At 51.9% G+C, this 17269-nt stretch overlaps 1 protein-coding gene across 3 annotated transcripts; it reads left to right on the forward strand.

The window, feature by feature from the left end:
* Positions 1-793: 793 nt before the first annotated feature.
* Slc29a2 (solute carrier family 29 member 2) lies at positions 794-11854 on the forward strand. Of its 3 annotated transcripts, none has more exons than XM_026396626.2 (12): positions 794-3048; positions 3294-3375; positions 4668-4828; positions 5012-5151; positions 5516-5650; positions 6368-6465; positions 6658-6742; positions 7594-7736; positions 7991-8096; positions 8182-8267; positions 9524-9723; positions 10361-11854. In XM_026396626.2, the coding sequence occupies exons 1-12, from the start codon at positions 3020-3022 to the stop codon at positions 10470-10472; spliced, it is 1377 nt and encodes a 458-aa protein (XP_026252411.1). In that variant the 5' UTR covers positions 794-3019; the 3' UTR covers positions 10473-11854. The 3 variants fall into 3 exon arrangements, with proteins under 3 accessions (XP_026252411.1, XP_026252412.1, XP_026252413.1); XM_026396627.2 differs by having other exon boundaries at positions 10365-11854; XM_026396628.2 differs by lacking the exon at positions 5516-5650.
* The last annotated feature ends 5415 nt before the right edge of the window (positions 11855-17269 follow it).

The raw sequence follows: 17269 nt of genomic DNA on the forward strand, positions 1-17269 counted from the left end.
CGAAATATTGAGCCAAAAAAGACAGAGAAGCCTTAAGTGAAAGAAGCCAGTCTGGAAAGGCTACATACTAGGGGCGGGGGATGTGGCTCAAGTGGTAGCGGGCTTGCCTGGCATGCGTGCAGCCCAGGTTCGATCCTCAGCACCACATACAAACAAAGATGTTGTGTCCGACGAGAACTAAAAAATAAATATTAAAAAAAACCTCTCTCACTCTCTCTTTAAAAAAAAAAGAAAAGAAAGGCTACATACTATATGATTTCGACTATATGACATTTTGAAAGGCCAAACTTAGAGACATAAAAAGAGCAGTGGTTGCCAGGTACTCAGGGGATGGCAGGAAGGGGTGATGAATAAGTGAAACACAAGGGGTTTTAGGAAGGTTAAATTATTCTGTAGGACCCGGTCATGGTGGATCCAAGACACTATGCATTTCTCAAAACCCACAGAATGTGCAACCCAAAGAAAGAAGACTTTAGTGAATAATACTGTATGGATATGGGCTCATTAATTGTAACAAAAGTATCCCATTAACACAAGACATTAATTATAGAGGAAAGCAGGTTGGGGTGCATATATGGAAATCTGTAGTATCTGCTCATGTATTCTGTAAATCTAAAACTGCACTAAAATATATTCTTTAAAAAAAAAAAAACATGTTGATCATTTTCTGAGCCTGGACTGTAAGTCCAGTTGACATATGGACACAATGTATTATTTATAAGGTTAAATATACACAGCATTTTCCAGTAACTCAGCTACTTACTATCTCTGTAGAGGGACAACTGCTCTTTGTTTTGCTTGGAACTTTGCCAAGACTTGGTCAGTGTTGCAGAATATCACATCACCATCAGCAAGCTAATGATCTTTACTGGTTTCAGCACATGCCTGTATGGCACGGGTTTTGACAGCTTCATGTGTCTCGAGTGTTAACATATTCACATACATATTATTTTATTCCTAAAGGCTTTTTAAAATATATCTTCTGTTGTACACTTGGGATATTATATTGACGTGAACATCTTTCATGGGTGGGTTTTGCTGTTCACAAATTCACTGCAGGATAGTAACAAAATATTGCTTTTGACAAGCGTGATTGAGCCTGTGAGCTGGAATCCCAGTTCCACGCTCAGCCTTCAGCCTGTTTTGGACAGGCTCTGTTCCCTCCTCACGCGCCAGCCAAAGGCACTGATCCAAAGGCATTATCGTATATCCCAGCATGCATCAGCCGTCTCCTATGCCCAGTCTTGGTACAGACTGTTCTCTCCCTTCACAGATGCATTGCTGCCCAAAACTCCATTCTTCACGTTCTGCCTTCGAGACTCGGGCAGAGCTGTCCTCATCTGCAGTCACGCTTATTTTCTTTAAAGGATTCATTTTTCATAAATATACTGATTTTTTTCAAAGAAAACTTTATATCACTGTCATAAATAGGAAATCAGTACTGCAGCCCTAAAATAAGTAGAAGAATAAATACAAGGAAAAAGGAAGTTATTAACTTGTATTTAGATAGAATTGTTACGACAGGTCCTGAGGTCCCTGTAGGGTGGGAGGATGTAGAGGGTGCTAAAAAAACGTGAACTGAGACTTTCCCCTTTGATATATTCGGAAGCTTGGAAGAAAACTGAAGAGAGTAACTTTCTCTTAGTGTAATCCAATGCTGTCCCCGGTCTCCCTAAACTCCCCTGCAGAACACTGCAATCCAATCTATTTGTCACCAAGCATTTATCCCACGCCGCAGGGGGCGGGGGAGGATGGTAGTAATAAAACCGTGAACCAGACAAACACCGTGGTTGCCCCACAGATCCACAGGTGGCTGGAGGAAAAATACAAGTAATCTGGAGATGGTTACAAAATGTCGTTACTTATGAAAACAATTTGTGCTTTAGAGCCTCTAGCTTCTCCAGCATCCCAGAGAAACCACACCCATTCATAAATTATGAGACAGACCAAGCAAACCAATTTCGAAACTGCAATGGTTTGGAATCTTTTCAAAGTTTTCCCACGAAAACAAGAGCGGGATGTGGCTGCATCTTCATTTTGATGAGATGTGATGTAGACCGCTGAAGGCTACGTAGCTAAGCACACGGCGCGCGGGGAGGGAGCGCACTTCCGGGGCACCCTTCTCTCCCAGCCTCTGCTTAACCACTCACGGCTCCCAACGCGGCTCAGCTCACCTCGGCCTGGAAGCCCGCCCCGGCGCCCCAGCAGGGCCAGCACCTCGGCTGTTCGGCCCAAAGGCAGGGCGCTTCCCTAGGCACCTGCTGGAGAAGGCTAGTCTGTCTGCCTGTCTTCCAGATCCGCCTGGGGGTTCCGCCAGCATGGGCATCCAGCCCGCTCCTCGGCCTCCGGGGGGACCCAACTCCGCGCAGCCTGCCAGGACCACATGCGACAAGCGATGGCTCCTGCTTTCCCGCGCGCTGGCCCTGCTCGAGTTATGCCCTGGGACGGGGCTCTGCAGAGGCGCCCTGGGTGCACCCCAACGTTAGGGGGCGCGAACGCGGCTTCGGCAGCACCTCGCAGCCGGCGAAGGGAAGAAAAGTCCGGGCCAGGGGGACCGCAGAGCTCTCCGCGGGGGAGTGGGAGGGACGCTCCCCTTCCCTCCCTCCACGCAGGGATCTAGGACCGACGCCCGCATGCGAGGCAGCGGGCTGCGGAGAGGTGCGGCGGCGACACCCATCGGGTCAGCTGCCCCAAGCCACACTGGTGGTGTGGGCTGGCCGGTAGGGAGCCCCTAAGGTAGGACTCGGCACAACGCCCCCAAAGAGCCCAAGGTTTGGGGTGCGGAGGAAGGTGGTGCGACCCTCTGTCCCCGCCCCGGAGGCGGAGCTAAGGCCCGAGCCTGTGGAGATTGAGACCCGCGGAAATCCTCCTGGAGCTCCCACCCCACCTCCAGCAGCCCGCACTCGGGTTCGGGGACGACGGCCCCCAGTCCCCGCGGCCTCCGGCCTCCGGCCCCGCGTAGGAGCGGGTGCAGCCTCCCCTCTGCGCTCCCATCCCGGTGCATTCCGTTGCCAAGGCCATGGCGCGAGGAGACGCTCCGCAGGACAGGTGAGATGGGAACCCGGTGCCATGTGTCCTGGGGCCCGGGTGGCGGTCGGCAGAACAATCCCGCTCCCCTAGACACGCCGGGGTTCGGAGAAGATGTATTGGACTACAATTCCCATCAGCCGACTCCCTCGGCTGCTGCGCGGGGGTGATGGGGGTTGTAGTACGCTCTCCGGAGGACGGCCTGGGAGGCGGGAGGGGCGGCCCGGCAGGAGGCCTTGGGGTGACCTTCTCACTGATCCCCACAGCTACCACCTGGTCGGGATCAGCTTCTTCATCTTGGGGCTGGGCACCCTCCTTCCCTGGAACTTCTTCATCACCGCCATCCCGGTGAGACAGCCCGGTGGCCACAACACCCTCCATCCCTCCAGCCGCCCCGACTGAGGCTCACCAGGCGCTTTTTCCCCTTGCTGCCTTAAACTCCTCACTATGCCCATTCGCTCGCCGAAGCATGGCGCCTCAGAGATCGGAAATACTCTCTCATGGCTGAGAAGGCCAAACTTTGGGGAATGCCCACCAACCAGCTCGGGGGGTCTAGGACCAGCAAAAGAGCTACACACCCACCTTCTCTGTCGTTATTTCTGGTCCAGTCACTCCAAAAGTGGGTAATCCAAGCCTCTGATTTTCTTTACGATAGAATTAAATACATTAGGCAAACATTTAATGTGCTCCTACGTGGACCAGCCACTAGGAATAAAGAGAAACCATCCCAGAGGGAGAGTCTATCCTCAGTGTTGGTTCTCTGAAAGGAAGGCAGAAGTGTGGACTTTGCATTCTTTTTAGGACTGGGTTATTATATTCAGTGCAGTAACTTTGCAGATGTGCTCTGTTCTGGACCCCAGAGGCCCAAAGATGAATCAGTCTCTGGTCTTAAGAATAAGATGGGTCAGAGCCATTAATAATGTAAGGTGACACGGGCCTTCCCAGGCTTGGATCAGAGTGCTGTGGTTCTCAGGGGAGGGAGAACACGGAGGATTTATAAGCTGAGTGTGGGGTAGGCAAAGTTGGGGGATGGAGGAGTGGTCAGGAGGAAAGACGGCATTCCTTACAGAGACAAGGGCCTATTCAGAGAAAGATCCAGAACCCGAGGTGCTGGTGCTTAGTGGGATGGAGTGAGAGGTGGGACACAAAAGGGAGGGTGGGATCTGATATTGCAGGGTTCCTAAATATTGTTCCAAACTCTTGGGGTTTACCCTGTACATAATAGGAAGGTGTGGGTAGAAGGTAAATGGTGCTTAAGCAGAGACAGGATATATGTTCCAGGGAGAAAGCAGTGGGTCAGCACCTAAGCCAGAGCCTGACTTCTGTAGATACTCAGTAAATACCCACGGAATGAATGAATCTAGAGACTGCTGTGGGGGGACTAGGGACTAAAGATCAGGGTGATCCAGAGATGCGTGGAGGCTTGAGCTGGGGGTTCTTAGTGCTTGGGCCCTGTTCCATATGCCAGCCATTCAATTTAGTGCATAACCATAGAGTTTCCACTGTGTTCCAGGTGCTGGGGACAATGCAGGGATAAGGCAAGTAGTCCCCAAAGCATTAGCCAAGCAATCACACACCTGGGAGGAGGCAAAGGGACAGACTAGGGATGCCTAACCTTACTCCTCCTCCCCATCTGGCAGTACTTTCAGGGGCGGCTGGCAGAGGCCAACAGCACAGCTGGGGCCCTGAGCACCAACCACACAGGCCCCACAGACACCTTCAACTTCAACAACTGGGTGACACTGCTGTCCCAGCTGCCTCTGCTGCTCTTCACACTCCTCAACTCCTTCCTGTATCAGTGGTGAGACCCCATCCCCTGCCGAGGCAGTACCTGTCATCTGGGCCCAGGAAGACCTCCCATCCTTCCCCTGCTCCACCTGCCTGGCCCTCCCAGCCCCACTGTCCTGCCCCTGGCAGCACCTCTGGCCCACCACCCCCTGCCTGGCCGGGGCCCACCTGATGCTCTCTATCCCTTTCCGAGTAGCATCCCTGAGGTGGTGCGCATTCTGGGCAGCCTGCTGGGCATCCTGCTGCTCTTCGCCCTGACAGCAGCGTTGGTGAAGGTGGACATGAGCCCTGGGCCCTTCTTCTCCATCACCATGGTCTCTGTCTGGTTCATCAACTGTGAGCACTTCTGCCCCCCACCCCTGCCTCCTCCCTGTAACAAAAGAGCCCGAGAGATACAAGAAGATAAGACAGCACCACTGATCTCTAACGGGGAAACTGAGGCCCAGAGGGAGAGGAAAACCCCTTTGTTCCAGGCCCCACAGTGACCTTGGAGCTGGCCTCCTGGCGCCTAGCCCCACAGGCCAGTGGTTGTTTCAGAAGAGGAATGAATGGGATGTTGCAGTAGAATGTCCAGAGTCCCAAGGACAGCTCACCCCAGTACAGCCAAGTCCAGAGTCCCCTTGCGCTCTGCCAAGGCCTCCTCCAAGAAGCCCCTAAGGCTGCCTTATTGAGCGGCAGCCATGTCCCTGTTTCTCTTCAGCCTTCTGTGCAGTTCTGCAGGGAAGCCTCTTCGGGCAGCTGGGCACCATGCCATCCACCTACAGCACCCTCTTCCTCAGCGGCCAGGGCCTGGCTGGGATCTTCGCTGCCCTTGCCATGCTTATGTCCATGGCCAGTGAGTGGACTTGGTTGCTGGAGGTGTGGGGTGGCCTCTGAGGTTTGGGATCACAGAGGGTGTGCAGAAGGTGCCTGGATTTTTGGTGGAGACAGGGGTGATGGAGTAATGGAGAAGTGGGGGTTGGGCCTGGGAGCCAGACCCTTGGGCTCTGCAGTGAGGGAGAATGACCAGGAAGGGGATCCTGGGGTCAACCCTGATATGTGCTAGCAGATTGAGGTTAAGGGACGGGGCGTAGGTTTGAGATAGACACAAGCTTTAATCCATCTCAGCCTTTACTAGCTGGGCACATTGGATGGGGCATTTAACCTCTCTGCCATAATTTCCCCACATAAATGATTATTACAGTTCCTGCTGAGATTGTACTGAGCCTGCAGTAAGAGAAAGCCACATAGTAGATGCTCAACAAAATGGCATATAGAGGGCCAGGGTTGTGGTTCAGTGGTAGAGCGCTTGCCTAGCATGTGTGAGGCACTGGGTTTGATTCTCAGCACCGCATATAAATAAATAAAAACAGAGGTCCAACAACAACTAATAAAATATTAAATGGCATGTAGAGAAAAGAGAAGGATGAAGGGCCAGACTGGGGCATCATATGAGACTCAGTCAGTGAAGGAAAAGGGAAGAGGCTGGGCATCTGAGAAGTGCACTCTGGGAAGGAGGACAGGAGTTAGAGGCTACATGGGAGCTGCAGAACCAGCCCCTTCTCCTCTGCAGGTGGTGTGGATGCCCAGACCTCTGCCCTGGGATACTTCATCACGCCCTGTGTGGGCATCCTCATGTCCATCGTGTGTTACCTGAGCCTACCACACCTGGTGAGTCTGCCATTGGGTTCCAGGGCCCATCTCAGGGCATCTCGGAGCCCTGAGTGAGGCTCTGGGAGAGCACAGGGGAGGCAGAAGAGACCCATGTCCACTCACTGGGGTATCCTGGCCTCCAAGCCAGTGGTGTGGGGAGGGATCCAAACACCTCACCTAGCCATCCTGATACTCTGCATCCTTCTGCAGGAGTTTGCCCACTACTACCTGGCCAAGAAGCCCTCACGGTCCCCAACTCACGAGCTAGAGACCAAAGCCGAGCTCCTCCAGGCTGGTAAGCCCCAGGACCTCGCTGAGGAGGTGGGATACCCAGAGGAAGCATGAGCCAGCTCTGCTGGAAGCATTCCACTCTGTCCCTAATTAAACCTGGCTCCTAGGAGCCTTGTGTACTCTCTCACGCTTTTTTTTTTTTGTACCAGAAATTGACCCCACCAGTACTTAACTACTGAACACATCCCCAGCCCTGTTTTCACTTTGAGACAGGGTCTTGCTACATTGCTGAGACTGGTCTCAAACTTTGAAACCTGCTGCCTCACCCTCCCCAGCCGCTGGGATTGTAGGTGTGCACCACCATGACCTACTCCAGAGCCTTGGGTGAGCACAGGAAGATCTCAAAGGGAAGTCTGAAATTAAAGTCATGCCTTGCTGCTCTTTGGGCCTCAGTTGTCTGCTCTTTAAAATGAAGAGGCTGAGTTCAAGGCCAGCCTCAGCAACTTAGCAAGGCCCTAAGCAACTTAGTGAGACCCTGACTCAAGAGAAAGGTTGGAGACATAACTCAGTGCTAAAGTGCTCCTGGGTTCACTCCCCAGTACCAAAAACAAAAGCAAAAATGGGAAGGCAGCGGAGCCTCTTGCAGGCGAGCTCTGAATCCTGCTTCACAACACCTAAGCCGAGTGGCCTTAGAAAAGTCACCAGACCACTTCATTCCTCCAGCCTGTTTGTTCATTTGCAAAGCAATGGCAGGCAATGGGGCAACTCATCTGAGACACTTAACTTGTTGCCTGGCACACACATGGTCTTAATAAATAGGTGGCATACTGCCACCGTTGCTTCCCTTTGCTGGTACCCTGGGCTGACTGTTGGGAGACCTAGATCACATGACCCCACACTCCCTTCTTGTCCCAGATGAGAAGAATGGGATTCCCAACAGCCCCCAGGTGGCAACTCTGACTCTAGATCTTGACCCTGAGAAGGAGCCCGAGCTGGAACCAGAGCTAGATGAGCCCCAGAAGCTAGAAAAACCTTCAGTCTTCATTGTCTTCCAGAAGGTACAGCTGGGAGATGACCCCCAGCCACCACTCCTGGGGAAGAAGGGTGAGACCCCCTCTCCAGTCCTCAGCAGACGCTCTTGGGCTAGAATGGGGTCTTCATATCCACTTGTCATAGGGTCATGGCAGGTCATGGACACAACTGGGCCAGGCCCCTGGTGTCCTACACCCGGGCAGGGCTGGGGTGAGAAGGTTGGGGCCCGTGTTGGGCCGGGGCTGCCCTGCCCGCTCACACCCCTGCCTCCGGCTCCCAGATCTGGCTGACGGCGCTGTGCCTTGTGTTGGTCTTCACAGTCACCCTGTCGGTCTTCCCTGCCATCACAGCCATGGTGACCAGCTCCACCAGTCCTGGGAAATGGAGTGAGTGTTGGGGTACAGAAAATGATAGGGGAAGACAGGAGAGGAGAGTCAGGGACCAGGGTGAGCCACCCTTTGTCTCCCCCAGGTCAGTTCTTCAACCCTATCTGCTGCTTCCTGCTCTTCAATGTCATGGACTGGCTGGGGCGGAGCCTGACCTCATACTTTCTGTGGGTGAGCACAGCTGGGCTGGACAAGGTGCCAATTTATAGGAAGCAGTTGGGGGTGGCCAGAGGACATGAAATTGCAAAACGTGACTTCCTAGTAGTCCTGTTGGTCTGCAGTGAAAGAGCCTGCCAAGCAGCAGTAAGCGCTTGGCCTCTGGCACATGCAAGCCTGGGCTGAGCTTCTCGAAAATGGAAGCTATCCAGAGTTGACCTCTGGGTCCACAGTGTCCAGCCCAGGGCCCAGCCCTCCGTGTTCAGAGAATGTCATGTGGAGTTTCCTATACCTGGTGAGGGGTTGAACAAGATTCCTTGTTTCCAAATTGCTTCTAGCAAGGTGCTAAGTGAAATCTCCCTTAGAGACATTAGAAATGCAGCAGAGCATTGCTGTCAGATCCAGGCAGGATGGGCCCAGGTCTCCAGCTTCCCATCCTACTAAGAAACCCCATCAGGGAGAGGTCATATGTTGAGTATTAAGTTATATTTGTATAGGAAAAATATGTTGTGGGGTTCTGTTGCACAGCGGGGTGGCTATAGATGATGATAATGTACTATATACTTTGTAAAAGCTAGGAGACAGGATTTTGAATGTTTTTACCACCAAGAAATGATAAATGCGGAGCTGGGGATGTGGCTCAAGCGGTAGCACGCTCGCCTGGCATGCGTGCGGCCCGGGTTCAATCCTCAGCACCACATACAAACAAAGATGTTGTGTCCGCCGAAAACTAAACAATTTAAAAAAAAAAAGAAATGAAGAGACAGATATGCTCACCAATTGAATGCTAGAAGTGTACCTAATTGAAACATCACATGGTACCCCATAAGTATGTGCAACTTTTATGTGCCAATCAAAAAACTAAAAGGAAAAGAGGGCTAGGGCTATAGCTCAGTGGTAGAGCACTTGCCTAGCACGCGGAAGGCACTGGGTTCGATCTTCAGCAGCACATAAAAATAAAATACAAAAAAAAGGATTGTGTCCATCTACAACTAAAAATTTTTTTTAAATAAAATAAATTTAAAGGAAAAGAAAGCCATCTGCCCCTAAGGAGGCTATGGAACCCCTAGGGATGCCCTGGGGAACTGAGTTTGGAAGCCAGGGATGCTTTCTAAGGCCTCTTCAATTCTTCCCTGGAGAAAGCCCAAACTAGAGCTAGGGCGAGGCCAAGGCTAGCCCCAGGCCTGGGTCAGGGCGGGGGAGTTCGGGGGATGGTTGGTGGGTCTCTCATGGGAGTCCTGGGGAGGCACTCACCCGAGCCTGTGCCACAGCCAGATGAGGACAGCCGGCTGCTGCCCCTGCTGGTGTGCCTGCGCTTCCTGTTCGTGCCACTCTTCATGCTGTGCCACGTGCCTGAGCGGGCCCGGCTGCCCATCCTCTTCCCTCAGGACGCCTACTTCATCACCTTCATGCTGCTCTTCGCCGTTTCCAATGGCTACCTGGTGTCCCTCACCATGTGCCTGGCACCCAGGTCTGGGGCAGGTGCTGGGGTGGGGAGGGGGCTTGGCTTTTTGAGGAGGGACAGCTGCCAGGGAGGGAGCTGGCCGCTTGGCTCGCCCCGCTGGCTGTGCCCACGCCTCACTGGCGCCACCCTGGGGTCAGGCCTTCACTGCTGAGCTGGCCTCTGGCTGGAAGGCACCTGCCCACGTAGCCTGGGCACTGAACTGGGGCCTCTGGGATGGCCTCAGTTTCCCCTGATATAAATAAATGGGTCGGACTGTCCTTCCTTAGAGCCCATTTAGTGCAGAGATTCTCATTTAAAAGGGCGCTAAGGTTTTTTTTCAAAAGCAAAGCTCATGGGCTGTTTCCTCTAGGGGCAGGGGAGTTGGGAATCTCAGGAGAGTCAGGTGACGTGGAGAACAAGCTGGAGGGCATTTTGTCAAGAGGGAAGGCCATGAGATCTAGAATCCTGTAATGTTGGACCCCAAAGGCCCTGAAAGGTGTCTGTTCAGTGGCCCTATTTTACATATAGGGAAACTAAACACAGGAGTGGGGTCACACACGGACTGGAATTCAGGTGTCTTGTGCAGGGGCGGCGGGGAACCACAGGGCTACTCCGGGGTTTGGGCCTGGCATTTTCTAAGAGCTTCTATTCCCCTGTGTTCCAGGCAGGTGTTGCCACATGAGAGGGAGGTGGCTGGCGCCCTCATGACCTTCTTCCTGGCCCTGGGACTCTCCTGCGGAGCCTCCCTCTCCTTCCTCTTCAAGGCACTGCTCTGAAAGGCCTGTCGGGGCTCCCGGCAGCCCTCTTCTCAGCACGTCTCCGGGAGCTGAGACCCAGCCCAGAAGGGATGACAAGCTGAGCCCAGGCCTCTGCTGGGCAGGCTCTTGGCTGCAGGCGCAGGTGGCGGCAGAAGCCACTCTCCATCCCTGGCTGCTGGCTACTTGGGGTTCTGCAAAAAAGAATCCACCACAGATCATTCTACGCCTCACAGAGAACGGACTTCATCTAGACTCACGGAAGACCACACTGAGAAGATGGCCATCAAGGAAGAGAGGGTGAAGACCAAGGTCCTCCCCCCCATCAAGACTGCACCTGTTAATCAAGAACTGCCAGCAGGCCTGGCTGCAGGTGCAGCTGATGCAGCCTGGACCTCCAATCAAAGTGGGAGGTGGGGCCACCCAGGACAGGGGCCCTTCCTTGTCCTGGGCCCCAGCCACCCGATAGTCCTCTCTCCCACGCAGGGCAAAAGGTGCCAGGGAAGTTGAAGGGAGCATGAAGGAAGAGGTGCTGAGGATCTGAGGGTACTCAACGGACCCGGCTCTGAGCCTCAGTGGGTTTTTTTTTTTTTTTTTTTTTTTTTTTGGTTTGTTTTGTTTTTTCTTTTTGGTACCGGGGATTGAACTCAGGGGCACTCAACCACTGAGCCACATCCCCAGCCCTATTTTGTATTTTATTTATTTAGAGACAGGGTCTCACTGAGTTACTTAGCACCTTGCTTTTTGCTGAGGCTGGCTTTGAACTCACAATCCTCCTGCCTCAGCCTCCCGAGCCACTAGAATTACAGGTGTGTGCCACCGTACCTGGTCCTCAGTGTTATTGTTTTGTACTGGGGATTAAACTCAGAGACATCATTGAACTACGTCCCCAGTCCTTTTTATTTTTTATTTTGAGACAGGGTCTTGTTAAGTTGCTGAGGGTCCTCCTGCCTCAGGCTTCCAAGTTGCTGGGATTATAGGTTTGCGCCGCCATGCCCAGTTAATACAGTATTTTTCTTGGCCAACATTTAATATTCCCACTTCCCAGAACCCAACCGGGCCTGGCTTCAAGAAGAGCCGTTAGCCTGCTTGCATACAGTGGACTTTCCATTTGTGAAGAGCTCTTCCATACCCACTCCTTCACTGAGCCTCATTAAAGCCCTTGGAAGGAACTGGGCAGGGACTATGTCTTCCTTACTGTACAGGTGAGGAAACCAAGTTCCATGGGGAAGTGACCGGCCCATGGTAGAGCTGGGACACAACCCCCATCTCCCTCCTCCATGAAGGTGCTGTCCCTCCTGCCCACCACGTGCTTCTTTTCCTCAAGGGACTTGGGACAGGATCCCTAAGCACATACTCTGGCTTTTGCCCTGTTTCTCCCTCTGCCCCAGCTCCTGGGTCCAATTACAACCTGTTCCTTTGTATGATGCATTCATGGAGTCTTTATTTTCAAAGTGCAGCTGACTCTGTGTGCAGTTGGCCGCAGTGAGCTCAGTGGGGTGGGAAGATTGTGCCTACTTGACAGGTGAAATGACAAGCCGTGAGAGGGACAGGGATCAGTGTTGGTATGCATCCCTGTTTTGGTTCGTCTGAGCCGCATGACAGACAAGGGTGTTTGGCCCTATAAGGAGCAGGAGCCCTGTATTTTCCTCCTGAGAGGAGCACCTGCTGGACGGACAGCTGTCCCCTGCCATTAGCCCTGGCTCTCATCTGCGTCCTCTGCCAGGCCAGGGCTTCTCCTTAGAAATGTATCCTGAGAGACGCAGTCAGCCCCGAAAGGGCTTTGACAGCACGGCCAGTTCTCAGAATAAAGTGCTGGCTTCATCTTCACACGTCTGCACCAACTGCCCAGCCCAGAAAAGAACAAGCATTTCCTGCCCACCTGCCGTGTATCAGGCGCTGAGCCAGCATTGGGCACCTGCCCAGAAACCACAGGGCAGACCCCAAGTGAGGGTTCATTCCTCTGACCACTGTTCACAGACACCGGCCCTGGGTCTGGAGACCCTGGAATCCGGGGGATGCAGCCCCCACTGCCAAGGCCATGGGAAGCAGAGTGCAATGTGTGTTAAGGCCTGTGAGAGCGTGTGATGCAGGAGTCCAGGAGAGGGAGCCGGGGATCCCACCTGAGAGGTCAGGGCAAGCATTCTGGAGGCAGTGTTTTCCAGCTGGGCCCTGAGGGGTGAGTTACTGAGGTGGAGAAGGGGCACCTCCATCAGGGGTGCTAGGTGGGAGGTGTGAGCATGGAGTACACTGTGGGGACTTCTGATGACGGTTCCTAGGGGGTGAGGGAGGGTTAGGAGAGAGGATGAAGGGCCTTTTGTACAAAGTCAAAGCATCTGAACTTCGTATTGCAATCAAGGAAAAGCAGCCCTGGAGCCCTCTGCTGGAACGACTCCCCTGTGGCTGCCTGAGGTCAGTGAACCACAGAGAAAGGACAAGGAGAGAGGCCTTGGCTGAGGCTATTCCTGCAGCCCAGGGAGGCAGAGATGAGGCCTGAGCAGCAACTTGCAGAGAGGAGGATGGACACAGGAGAGCAGCTGCCACTACAGAGGCCATTTAGTCCCATGGTTAAGTGCACATAGGCTGGTCCTGGGTTCAAATTCAGTCCTTTATTTAGAAGCAGTGGACATTTGATACTCAAGTGTGGAATCCTGGAGTGAGGTCATAGCTAGAGCTCAGACTCATGATCCCGGGGAAAACAGGAGCTGGAGTCCCCAGAGTCTGGTAAAGAGTACTAGGCTTAGCTATACCCTCTGAGATAAGCAGGGAAGAAGGCAACCCCCTCTGGCATGCCAGGCAGACTCATGAAAACCACAGAGGTCACCCAACACCTGGACCAAGACCAAGATAGGGCTGAGCAGTGGAGGATGGGCCCCAGAAAGAGCACAGTCCCACCACAGGCATCCTTCACAACCTGGAATTCCATCTTCCCGTCCTGTCCTCTTTCCCTTAGGCCCAGCCCAAGTTTTCCTTCCAAGTTTTGGGCTGATGGGCTCCACCTGTTTGTCCCTCTCCTCATGTCCAGTCCCCAGGTATTGCCACCTCCCAGGTCCTGACATGGCTTTGCCAATAGTCTGAGGCTCCCTTAGAGCAGCCAGTTTCCATCAGCAAATCCTGGGAGGGGTCTCTGAGGAGGGGATGGAGCCACTCAGTGAAGGGACTCAGACATTGAAGTCCAGTCCTCACCCTCAAGTTGCTCTGTTATGAGCCCTGGTTAGAATTCTTCTACACAAGAAGCATTTCACACCACAGCTCTGGTCATGCTACACATTGCCAGCAGGCCTCCCTGCCTCAGTCTCCATCCCAGGTCTGAATGAGAATGGCCTCTCTCAGCTGATTGGACCAGAGAAGCCACCCATTGGCTGACCGGCAGCCTGTAAGGTAGCCTGGTCCAGCTTTCCTGGTGAGAGGAACCAATCTCCTCCTCTCTCTTGGGAGAATGAAGCCACAAGGCGAAGGGGAGAGGTATGGGTCTTGAGGCCATTGGTACATCAGAAGGAACCGGTCATGGGGGCCATCTTTGGCATGACAGAACAGGGCCCTGCTTTGCAGTCATTGGAGTTGCCATGATACCAAAATGGAGCCAATTGGCATCCTGTTCTGCTCTTTCTTTCTCCTCAGGGTTTCTCTCTCTCTCTCTCTCTCTCTCTCTCTCTCTCTCTCTCTCTCTCTCTCTCTCTCTCTCATATTTCTTCTTAAGTTCTAGGTGGAAACAATATCTTATTTGGGAGAAGGGAAGCAAACCTCAAGCTTTTCTTTATTCAAGATTCAGCTGCAGAGTCAATTGGTGGAACCTTGGTGTGGCTCATTTTCAGGGCAGAAAGTGGCGTCAGGCAGAAGCAAGGGTCTGGTTTATATAGGCTTCATTTAGGGTGGGACAGGAGGGCAATTCCTGGGGTCCATTGTATTGGGGTCTCGCTGATCCATTGGGGGGACAGGAATGTGAATAGGGAATTTCCTGGGGGTTATTGTACTGGGGTCAGCTGACCCTTTAGGGTGAGGGGTCAGGTGCCAGTCAGGTGGAGTTCCTTTTGTGTTCCTGCACTTTAGCTGAGGCCTGTGACTTTATTTTATTTTTTGAGTACTGGGGATTGAACTCAGGGGCACTCAACCACTGAGCCACATCCCCAGCCCTTTTTTGTACTTTCTTTAGAGACAGGGTCTCATTGAGTAGCTTAGCGCCTTGCTTTTTGCTCAGGTTGGCTTTGAACTCATGATCCCTTCCTCAGCCTCCTGAGCTGCTGGGATTACAGGCTCAAAGGCGTGTGCCACTATGCCTGGGTCTGGGATTTTAAATGATAAAAGCTTAGGGAAGATGTCCTTGGACTTATTTTCCATATCCTTCAACTACTATCCCCATTTTAAGAAGAGGAAACTGGTTGCACAAGGCTAAATATGAATAGGCTGTAAGTGCCCATCCCTCCAAAGAAATGCTAAAAAAGTGATTAAGAGCTATTGGGCCACACCTGAAATCCCAGTGTTAGACCAGGACACTGACTCCAATTAAAATCAAGTTAAAGCAAGCTTATTATTTCAACCGGCCGGGCTGCCTCTCCCCACAAAAACCGCAGGAAAAAGACAGCCCCACAGCTTTCCTGCAGCCCAGCTTTATAACCCAGAAAGTTATACAAAGGGGGGTTACAGATGACAAAACTCTGACGAGCATAACAAAAATGGTAGTTTACATTTTTGCTGGCCCCGACATCAGAATTTATGAAGGTCATTATGAAGCCAGATTTAAAGTTAGGTAGTTAGTGTAGTTAGGTAAATCGGGTCTAATACCGAGTGAAATCTAAAATGGAGGCCATGCTGGGAATGACTCAGGGAAAACAGGACAACTCATGGAATGTTAATGAAGTCCTGAAAAGGCCCTAAGCCAAAGTCCACCTGGAAGAAGTATTAATGAATAGCCCCCAGCAGATTTGAAGATAGCCCATCACCAAGAAGTGATAATGAAGTCCTTCCTGACCAGATTACTTCTTTGGCCCACCCCTGGGCCTTCCAACCCACATTCCATCACTGAACTATAAAAAGGGGAGACAACCGCACTTCCACGGATTCCACCTTCTGGGTCCCCTTCTTCCTCCGGGAGAAGTCTTTTCTGCTGTCCTTTAATAAACTCCTAATCTCTACTCTGGCCTTGCCTCGGCGTGCGGGGAAGCAAGAACTCGTCACCGGTCAACAGCGGTAACAATTAGAGCCTCAGAGAGGGTCAGTATCTGGCCAGGGAAGGCCAAGATTTGTGAGGCCTCACTAAAGTTTAGAGAGGGCTGCTATCTGGTCAGAGAGCCAGGCATGGGTGAGTTCAAGGCAAGGGGAAGGAAATCCAAGCAGGTTCAGAATTTGCAGTAATTTATAGTAAAGCTGAAATTATCTTTTCATGGCTTTGTGGTGAGATGGCTCCCAATTTTAAGAGAAAATCAGGCTGGGTCTATCACCCAGCAGCTCAGGAGGCTGAGGCAGGAGGATCGAAAGTTCAAAACCAGCCTCAGCAAAAGGGAGGCACTAAGCAACTCAGTGAGACCCTGTCTGTAAATAAAATGCAAAATAGGGCTGGGGACATGGCTCAGTGGCCCAGTGCCCTTGTGTTCAATCCCCAGTTTACCCCCCCAGCCCAAAAGGGAATATGTGAAGATATAATAGCCAGAACTACCCAAATTTGATAAAATACATGATCCACACATCCAAGAAGCTCAACAAATACCAAGGAGGTAAACACAGAGATCCACACTCAAGCACATTATAACCAAACTGTCAAAAGTCAAAACAAAGAGAGAAGCTGAAAAACCAGCCTCTATCTCAGAGCAAAGCCTGTCCAAGGAAGGGACATGCCTTTGTCCTTGGAAAAACCCACAGAGCACTCCTCGGCACATTCCCACCCTGCTAAGTTGTTTATCTACAAATAACAGGAGAGATCTGCTGCGCCAGGTGTCCCTGACTCAGTCAGGCTAGGTGGGGATCCATAGCAGCCCCCTAGCAGCCACCAATCAGCATGAGACAGGGAAATACCTGGGATGCCAGATGACCCCCCCAGTAGTTTATGGTGGTTGATAACATATTGGGAAACCATGTAGTTCAGCACGTACACCCCTCTTGGCTTAAACCAATCGGTTCAAACGAATACCCCTTTGTACTGACCAATCACCCCTACCCAACTTGTTCCCGCCAGTGAATGTGCTAATCATGTTTTAGAGTTGTTATTTGATTTTCCTGAGGTGTGTGATGATTTGCTATGATGTATGTGAAGTCCCTGCCCTCTCCAAAGAGTGTATAAAAATGCTGCAAACCCTGGGCTCGGGGGCCTCTCAGCGTCACCAGTTGCTGTGTGTGCACGCGGAGGACCGAGCTAGCTCGCAATAAACACCTCTTTGCTGCTTACATGGATATTGGGTCTCTGGTGGTCTTTGGGGGTCCTGAATTTGAGCATAACAAAGCAACTTTTTATACAAGAATTCATTAATAAAAGTAACAGATTATTTCTCAACAGAAACCATGATACTCAGAAGGCAGTGGGATGATATAGTAAAATGCTCAAAAAAAAAAAATCAACCAAGAATTTTTTTTAAGAGAGAGAGAGAGAATTTTTTAATATTTATTTTTTAGTTTTCGGCAGACACAACATCTTTATTTGTATGTGGTGCTGAGGATCAAACCCAGGCTGCACACATGCCAGGCGAGCACGCTACCGCTTGAGCCACATCCCCAGCCCCAACCAAGAATTTTATATCCATAAAAACTATCCTCAAAAGTGAAGAAGAGGCTCTGGGCTCCACTTGGCCACTTTGTTCACTGCCATCTTGATGTCTGCCACTGCCACC

Source organism: Urocitellus parryii, chromosome 4 (assembly GCF_045843805.1).
Source record: "Urocitellus parryii isolate mUroPar1 chromosome 4, mUroPar1.hap1, whole genome shotgun sequence".
Taxonomy (NCBI): Eukaryota; Metazoa; Chordata; class Mammalia; order Rodentia; family Sciuridae; genus Urocitellus; species Urocitellus parryii.

Coding starts and splice junctions, on each gene's coding strand:
- Slc29a2 (XM_026396626.2), top strand. CDS start 3,020: ATGGCGCGAGGAGACGCTCCGCAGGACAG. Junction 5,152..5,515: donor CTCTGTCTGGTTCATCAACT/GTGAGCACTTCT, acceptor GTTTCTCTTCAG/CCTTCTGTGCAGTTCTGCAG. Junction 8,097..8,181: donor CACCAGTCCTGGGAAATGGA/GTGAGTGTTGGG, acceptor TGTCTCCCCCAG/GTCAGTTCTTCAACCCTATC.